Genomic DNA, 10044 nt, shown 5'->3' on the forward strand with positions numbered 1-10044 from the left:
GACCTGCTCGGTTTACACCAAATATATACACGCGGGCGCGCGCGCGCGCGCGATTGAATTTCTCTTTCTCTCTCCCCCTTCCCCTCCAACTCCATACTTACCTCTTCTTTCTCTCTATCTCGTAGTCACCCTTGCGCGCAGGCGTCGTCCTGATCGAGTCGGAGGAGGACGGCGGAAACACGACCAATACGTCGAGGCAAATTTTCTCTTGGATGCTCTTGCCTCTCCAACCCAATGTATTTTTAAGGCTCAAATTATGGATTGTCATGGGTATATTTACGTTAGACATAACTTATAGAATACTTTATAATGGCGATTTTCCTCTCATTGAATCATTACTGACAACGCTTATGCAGTCCAAGACTTGACATACTCATGCTAACAATTTTATTATTACTATCTATTATTACGAACAGCTTTATACAGAGTCTGTTATATGATTAATATTTCTCAGCCAATATGAACAAATTTTTGTAACCTTCTATGCAATGTTACCATAACATAATTATTTAAAAAAAAAAAAAAAAAAAAGACCATTCATACTTCTACAGCAGAACAATTATGTTTTTACACCTTGACATTGTGCAGTAGTTGTAATTGTAATACCAGAAGGATAAACACGAAGCTTGAATGTATAAATTATTAGTATTTTATATTCTAAACATAAAGAACCAATATCGAATTGTTAATAATTAATTTACCATTTTTTAATTAATTTGTATTTATTTGTTGAAATTAATATTGATCCAACAGAATTGATTGTATACTCATTAGCACGAATTGTTATTATATATGAAATAACTGTGAGATTCTTCATCACTTGTTTTTGTTTGAAAATGAGAGTATAAATTTAACACTTATTTAACACAAATTAAGAAATTTTCGTGCATTTTTTCAAAATCCCTTCCTAGGATGCACGTCTTTATATATTAAAATAGCATTACAGATACTGTATATCGACAATTACTTTATAAGAATATTGACATATGATGCAGAAAAAGTCTAACATTTTAAAAATTTATTCGCATATTAATGATTATCTACAGAAAAGTTTTTAAATTATTTTTGTCTATTTAAAATAACAATGTAGGAAGTAATTTGAATAATTGAATATTTTCAGTTTTAACATATCACATATTATAAATTTCAATTAAATTGACGAATTACAATTCCTAAAATAATGATATTAATTAATTATTTTTGAACTTTGTTACTTACAAGTAATAGGAAATCATGTTCGCAGGCGAATAAAATATTTTTGAGAAACCTTCATGCAGTGAAATTTTATATAAAATAAAAGAAACAAGTAATTTTCGTTCAGTGAAAGTAAATTACTATAATTATTATAAAAAATATTTTTTTATTTTTAATACATTCTAATGTTATTTAAAAGAACGTCAATTTATTAAAAGAATTGTTGACAAATTTTTGAAAAATTTTTAATTGCAAACATTATCAATATAATTATCATACGAGCAGTTATTTAATTATTATTGATCTTGTATATAATGAAATTATAAATCAATGAATTAATTATATCATATAATAATTTATATTTGTATAGTATGAATATTAAATATATTTGTATTTTTATAAATTAAAAAATGTATATGAATATATCGGTAATAAAATTGTTTTCAATTTAAATTTAAATTTAAATATAAAATATGTACTAAGATGTATTAAGATTAGTTGATTTCGTCTAAATGAATAATTAACTAAAATTGATTCATATTCAAGACAGTGATGTCGTATACATAATATAAAAATGAATCTGTAATATTTATATTCGCAATAAAATGACAATGTACAGTTACAATTGTTTGTGCATTGTAGAAAGTACATTTTCATTATAAATGTTAATTCTATGATTCTAAAATTTGCACTCGATTATAAAAAAAAAAGCTGAAGGTAGTTAAATCTTATTTATAATGATTCGTTTTTAGTGATATTTTAAGCATTAATTAAAATTAACAATTACAATAACAAAAACAATAATTTTATTTTTTGTACTTAAATGGATTATATAAATTGTCGATGATAATAGGAAATTTATATGGAACATCGTAGTACATTATTCACTAATTTTTTTCTGATTTGTAAATTAAGTTTGTAAAAGGCAAACCTAACAATGAATAGCATGAAATGAGTAAAATTTATTTTATAATTATAATCTATTATTTAATATCATTCAGTATAAATGATCGAGCAATTAATTATATTGATTTAAATTTATGTAATAATGTAACATTTTCTATATGTAAATACTTTTTAACCTATTTTTTGTTGTAATGTAAATCCTACTATACTGGGATAATAATTTGATAGATACAATTAACTAAATAATAATACGTATAAATCGATTTAAATAATTATCAACTATGATTTTAATAAAACTAACCTATTTCTTTTGTGATTTAGACATAAACCTAAAGTGCTTATTAGTATAATAAAATATTGCTGAAAAAAAAAAGAATTATTGCTCATTTAACGAAATAAGAATAAGCATAAAATATGTCTGATTTAATTACAGTTATAATTTTTTTACGTAAAATATTTAGTATTATTGATATGATATTTATTTATTTTTATTTAATTCAATTATTAATAATTCAACTATTAAATAAAATTCAATAGTTTTCAATTCGTAGTTTTCGTGCTATTTAATTATTCAAAAATAACATTGAAAGTTTAAGTATATTATGGAATTATAGTATAATTTACTGCTTACATTTTCATTGTTACTAGTCATAAATTGTTTTCTGTAAATCTACAACTTTACAGTAATAATACTTAATTAAGTATATAATTTTACAGATGTCTGTATAAGAAAAATGAATCCATTCAATGGGATATTTATATTATTGATTTTTATAATGGAAATTATTTATCAAATACGAATATGATAAGTGATCAATCTAAATTGATGTTTACACTTATTGATTAAGTGATACCCCATAATTAATTATACAATCTTAAATGTAATACTATGTTACGTTTTCATAAATTATTATTAATTATTATATTGAAAATGCTTTTAATTTATTCAATTTTTAAGAAAATTAAAAAACTAAAATACCGTATCATAAAAGGTTATTATTTTTAGTCTGTTAAAAAAAAAAAAAAAAAAAAAAAAAGGGAGGATATATGTAATCAATTTTTTAATTTTCCAAGCAACGTCCAAGCAATCAATAAATAAATTAAATCAATAAATACATTAAAACTATTTGTATTAATATATTTTTATAAAATTATTAATAAAATTGTACTAAAATAATTAATGACTTATAAGCTCTGTAAGCACTAACACGCAGCATTTAAACAACTTCAAATTAAAAGCTGATAAAAAATTAATTTTAATGATTTGTATTCCAATGTATTTATGCTCGTCTAAGAAAGCACTAGATTAAACATCTTGCCGATATCTAAATGAAAGTGAAAAGTTGGTTCGATTATATCTAAAGGGATTGAGTCATCTTTCGAGTAGTCATAGAAACGTTAGCAACGTCACTGTGGATTTGACTTTACACTTAGAGCGATCGTCTTCGTTTCCGGGCTCATCTATCATTGACATTTTATATCTACCTTTTAGCCATGTAGTCCGAACTTTGTAGAGCATCATAATTAAAAAAGATTTTCCAAGTTGTGTTTCAAGGAAGCAACATGGATAAGAACATGCAAAGGGTTGGAGTGGGTGTAGGAGCTTTTCATAATCCGCCAAAGGCGAGTTATAGCGAAGAAACGAAAAATTTGATCAAAGGTAAATAATGAACGAACGATGATTTATTTATTTGGTGCTAAATATTTTAATATTATTTTTTTTTTCAACGAGCAAAATCATGAATCTCAAAACCTCTAAAATTTCTTTCTGTGTTAATGTATATTTTTACTTTTAATGTGAAATTTACTATAAATGTTTAAAACAATAACAATAAAATTGCAATTGATGTATTCAAAATTTGAATAAGATTATATTTATAATTTATTTATTACATTATTTAGGAATTAAATATTATCGCTGTTAATCGTTTTTTTTTAAATGTTCACTATTCACTTAATATGCAGAAATAGAGGATAAAGTAAATCGTCAATATCAATATACAATTTTTTTTTAAATTTATTTTTAAAATATATTAGTGAAAAATAATATATTTGAATAAGAAAAGATGTATTTTTTGTTTAAAGTATTAATGGAGGAATCAAAATTAACAATGATGCAACGAAAAACTATACAAGATGCGATGAACAGAGGCGATTCTTTACCTCCTCCAACACCTATTCCGAAAAAAGAAAAACAATCAAATAATATTCAAGTATCAAAATTATTTATCTTTGATTAAGAATCATTATAGTTGTTCCAATCTTTATTTTTGACTTTTCTTTAAAGAATTAGGAAAATATATATATATATATATATATATATATATATATATATATATATAATTGCGAAAAATAGTTTCTAATATGTTAATTTTTGCCAAATTCAGGTTACATATCCTTCAGTGTGGAAACGAAGATCAAGGGACATGATCCTTAATAGCGGTGCTTACGAAAGGGAACAATTTAGACGTACAGAGCCACTACGTAAGGAAAACTTAGTAACGCTATGATTTATCATAAATTATTTATAACATTTCGGTTTATTTTTATATGTTCTATTCAGATTGAAAAAAATGATTATTCCAGTTTGATTCTTTAATCATTCTTATTTAATTAAAGTGATCGGTTAAAACAAAAAACTATATACATATACATTATTATTTTTATATCATTATTTTTATATCATTATTTTTATATTCTCTCTATTTTTAACTTTAATTAAACTGATTACAAAGTTTTATTCAACTTTAAAATGCTGCGATTGCAATGTATCGGTTGATCAGAAGAGTTGAGGCAACGCATTATATGTTGGATTTACTTACAAAATTATGTTTTGCAAAGTATCAGTTGTTTACTATAAATGTAGATTACATTTATAATTAAACATAGTTGAGAATAAAATAAATTGTTGTAATTTAAATTTCAACTATTCAATAATTTCAGCAACAAATTCTATATTTATAATGAAACGAGAGTAAATTATAAAATACGTGAACGTAAAATAATATAGTTTATGGAGATAAAATTAAAGGATTAATAATAATTAATATACATGAATATATTTTTCATCATAAAATTTTATGCTTATTTAATTATCTAAAAATATGATATTTATAATTATTCAATATTGCAAAATAATTAAAATATAAAAAGAATTTAAATCGTTTCATGTGGAATAAGATGTAATGCAATAATATGAAATAATAAATAATGATTATTAAATTCTTTGTCTATAATTTGATTAAATTTAATGCGTATAAATTCTACTTTCGAATTATTGATTTGATTATAGCTAATAAGGAAAAGCAAAAGAGGCACTTAGCATGTATGATGGCATATGGAAAAGATATGCCAGCAACTCCTCGCGAACAAGGAATTATGCCGAAACCTCGGAGATTACCACAACTTAATAATAAAGATGATCCTGTGAAAGACAGTAAGTTTCTATGTTCGTGAATATTCATTTTTATTAAGGCACGAATATTCCAGTAATTTTAAGATAAAAATCTCACATATTACTGATACTCTAAAATATATAACGAAAAAGTTTTTTTTTTTTTTTTTTTTTTTTTTTTAAAATTAACGTAAATATTTGTAACTATATTATATTACTTTTATGATTTCACTAAGAATATTTCTTTACAAATAAAATAGAATAATTGTAAATTATTGAGCGATAAAAAATTATTTTTTATAAGTTATGGCATCTATAAATAAATAAATATATTGGATTATCTAATTTCCTAACAAAAATTCGGATTAAAAATTCATTTATCATCTAATACAAAAATGTGTTTATAAAAATAATGAAAAATACGAATAGTTCTCCTATATAAACGTTTCATTATTTTAATTATTTTACAAATTGATAAATGTATAAATAAAATTAGGCATAAATTTTCTGCTTTTTAGTCGTTCAAGGTATTCAAGAAAGAATCGAGTTTTTACAAGACATGGAGTGTTTGGGCCTCGGAAAAAAGTATAAATCTATAATGCATCAGGAAATTGCTCAGAAAATACGAGAACTTGAGACTATGGAGAAAAGCAAGTCCTTGGAAATTAGTAAGGAACTTGAAAAATTCAAATATGAGCATCCGCCTCCAAAACCGTTTCCGCTTGGGGAACTCGATGTGTGATTTGAGAATTATTTGTAAAATCATTCAAAACTTTGTAACAATCCGTCATCTTATAACTATAAAAGTATAAATACATTATTATTTATTCAGCTTTATATATCGCTTTTAGTTGCATGTATTTTAAAAATTATACATAAAAGAATATATATATTATTGGGCACGTAAAATAGCAGCGCAATAGAGTTTCTTATTATTAGCATATATATTGCAATTAAGGAGAACATGCTGCATTTGCACGAAAGAAATAGATTTTAAGTTTCGATTTTAAGGTTTTAAATAATTATGAGTCTCAGTCGAACATTTTCAATTATATTTTTGAAAAAAATAAATACCCAATTCTGATTTAAATTTGACACAAATAGAATTGTAGTATTAGTAGTATGCAGTGATAAGTATTTCAGAGTATAAAATTTAGTTGTTAACTTCTAATACAAAAAATGCACACAGTAGATATAATAAACGTATTTTTATATGTTCATTATTCATAAAATTAGATTAATTTATTTTTAATAAAAGAGCGAGATTATCAAACGTTTATTATTAATAAACATGTATCGATCATATAGTAAGAAAAATATATGAAAATATAGAAAAACATATATATATATATATATATATATATATATATATATATATATATATATATAATTTATATAAATATATGAAAACATACACAAGTCTCTTATAAACTTATTCAAGTATATTTCCGATATTAACAAAATATGGTTACTTGAATATAAATAAATAAATATTAGAATTTATATATAACATTGAATATTTTACATAAGTACTATAATAACAAAATAATTGTAAACTCGATTCAAAGTAATATAATTTCTCAGAATATATATATATATATATATATATATATATATATATGCATAAAAAAATACATAGAGTTAAGGAAATATAAAAAAATTTTTTTTTTGAAAATATCGTTACTCAATTATTAATTATTATTTTCAAAGGTTAATTTTTTCCTAGATATATGAAATTTCATTTTCAGAGTAATTTTAATTTTAAACAAATTAAAAAATATTTTTATATCTATAAACTTATATTTTTATAGATTTTCATTAATTATAAAACAATATATTATTTATATTATATTTAAATTATATAATAAAAAACGTAATAATAATAAAAGCTGAATTATTGAATCAATTTGTTAAATTATATGTAATACCTATCAATTTTTAAAACAACGAACATAATCAGTCATTTTTATATATTTTATGCATTATTTCTCAATTATTTCTATAGACTTACTGTCGCCTAATAAATTTTCATTAATAAAAAAATTGCACGAAAATTTAATAAAATTAAACAATAAAATCTTAATTTAAGTAATTCCCCTCCCCCCTTACCAATAAGGTGTTTAAAGTCTCTTAAAATTATCAGAAGGAAATAATTTTTGAAAACAAAATGTTGTGATTACAGAAAATAATAATAATAAATTTTATAATGTTAAATTTATAATTTATTTAACTGAAAGAATGTTATTAACTAAAGAATGTTATTATTTTATTGGCTAATTAATATATTGGATATATATTACAATTTATTATAATGTTAATCTGATAAAATTGTCTGATATATTTTATCTATCAATAAGTCTTTAATAAATAAAAATTATTCCAACAATTGTAGTGATATTTTATTGGTAAAAGCAATTATAATAAGAATACAAATAGAACAAATAATAGAGGTTATACCAATCATAGACAATTGCATAATGGATACTTTAAAATTGAATTGCTACTTTAGAATGTATTATTATTATAATTATTTTAATAAATAAATGTATAAAAAAAATTTAATCCAATATTTTTATTGTGCATTTATGTTTACATGCTTCATTTATTTAAAAGAATTTACTTTATATTTCTATATATTATATTGCATTTAAAAGTAATAGTAAATTATGGCATAGAATATGATATTGCAATTATTAGAAAATTTGATATATTTAAAATTTTATAAAATATTTTAATTGTATTATATACGATATAATATATATTTTTACGATGAAATTATTTGTAAAAACAAAAAATAATAAACCTAAAATTATCGGAATGATATACAATCCGATATAATCGTTTTAAAGTTTTATCGATAAATGGTTTTAGCTGAAATTTTGAATTTGTCGTATGAAAATAACCATAGTTAAGGCTGAGGAATCATTTGTTTCTTTTGTAAATAAATGTGGTTTTGACATTCCTGGTACTAAATTATTTCGTAAACAATAATAAGAAACAAGGACATTAAAGTTTGTGAGGTTCAGATTTCGAATCCATGTTCTCAATCAGGACCAGAATATGCTTAGAAAGTTCCACAATTAAAAATCTAATAAAAATGTTGAGTCTGGCATTTCGAACTACTCGATCATTATGACATATTGTATATAAAATACAATAAGCAATAGTGTAATAATAATTTTCTAATAAATATAAAATTTCATATTAGAATTTATTTACAAAACTATTGACTATCCAAGAATGAATGGTTTCAATTAATTCTATAAAATACGTACATTTGTTTTCTCTCTACTTACTCTCTCTCTCTCTCTCTCTCTCTCTCTCTCTCTCTCATTATCTTAATATAAATATGATTCAAGCATAATTTGAATTATTCTCAAATATAATACAAGTAATTGATATTTATAGTGTAGTATAACTTTTAACAATTTGAAGTCTTATTCTGTGTTTAATCTTATATATTTGAATTTAAAATAAATATTTATTAAAAAAATTGGCGTCCATCTATTTCTGAAATAAGATATTTCTTAGAAATAAATTCAAACTACATGTGCATTCAGTGCATAATATATGAGCGTATCCATGCGTGAGTATAGGCATGTACTAACGCTAGTATATACATGTTTTTGTTCATAGGCGGTTCATACGCATACACACGCATACAGTCTATTTTTAACCGCGTAGTTGTCCCGTTATGGACGGTACAGTTTTACTAGGTAGTTTTTGAAAGTTTTAATAATTAGTATTAGGCTCACTATTATGACAAAATAATCTATAAAGTTTAAATTATCAAGGAATTATCAGTTGAAGTACTTTTTTAATTCACAGCCTTTGAATACAATTACTCGACAGTTTTATTTGCATAAAGTACTGTTACATTTCTTTTTGAAGAATAAGCTGCATTCGTTAATTATTATTAAAAGTATTTTAACTCTGAATGAAAAATTTTACATGTGTATGATTGATTACACATAGAATTGTTTATATTTACTTTTATGAATAACTGTTTAATATATTGTTTCATATTTTTGTCATTTTGCCTTTTAAGTTTTATGTTTTCATAATATTTTTTCGGCCTTCATTTGGCCAATACTTTGTAATAAATTATTCTTGGTTACAAATAGCTTATCAAAAGATTTTTAAATGTGAAAATAATAAAAAAAGAATTTTCATTACAACGACTTTCGAATAGTTTTCTCGTATTTAATGGATTATATATTACATATAACGGAATAAATTTTTTTTGTCTACATTATAGATTTTTCGTATTTGTAAATTAATCGATTAAATATATCATGTAATTATGTTACATGATATCTTATATTGTAAATCGAAAATTAATATTCTTGTTTGGATGATATAAATAAAATATTTAAAAATATATTAGAAGATCTCCTTTATTCAATCATAAACGAAATACATGTTTAAGAGAGTAAAGATTTTCTCTCTTAGTACGTATAATATAACACCGAATTGTAGTTCTGAATGAAAAAAACAAACAAAAAAATTAATAAAAAAGGCCAATAATAATGAGTATGAATAACACGTAT

At 22.6% G+C, this 10044-nt stretch overlaps 1 protein-coding gene across 1 annotated transcript; it reads left to right on the forward strand.

Moving 5' to 3' along the window:
- The first annotated feature begins 3525 nt into the window (after nucleotides 1–3525).
- On the forward strand, nucleotides 3526–6392 carry LOC105362541 (UPF0193 protein EVG1). Its single transcript, XM_011500003.1, has 5 exons — nucleotides 3526–3760; nucleotides 4186–4313; nucleotides 4488–4584; nucleotides 5393–5536; nucleotides 6013–6392. The coding sequence occupies exons 1-5, from the start codon at nucleotides 3664–3666 to the stop codon at nucleotides 6234–6236; spliced, it is 690 nt and encodes a 229-aa protein (XP_011498305.1). The 5' UTR covers nucleotides 3526–3663; the 3' UTR covers nucleotides 6237–6392.
- The last annotated feature ends 3652 nt before the right edge of the window (nucleotides 6393–10044 follow it).

Source organism: Ceratosolen solmsi, unplaced genomic scaffold (assembly GCF_000503995.2).
Source record: "Ceratosolen solmsi marchali unplaced genomic scaffold, CerSol_1.0 scaffold41, whole genome shotgun sequence".
Lineage (NCBI taxonomy): Eukaryota > Metazoa > Arthropoda > Insecta > Hymenoptera > Agaonidae > Ceratosolen > Ceratosolen solmsi.

Bases quoted from the DNA above. Each gene is read 5' to 3' on its own strand.
- LOC105362541 (XM_011500003.1), top strand. From the start codon at position 3,664: ATGGATAAGAACATGCAAAGGGTTGGAGTGGGTGTAGGAGCTTTTCAT. The intron at 3,761-4,185 runs GTAAATAATGAA...TTTTGTTTAAAG, and splicing joins AACGAAAAATTTGATCAAAG to TATTAATGGAGGAATCAAAA. The intron at 4,314-4,487 runs GTATCAAAATTA...TGCCAAATTCAG, and splicing joins AACAATCAAATAATATTCAA to GTTACATATCCTTCAGTGTG.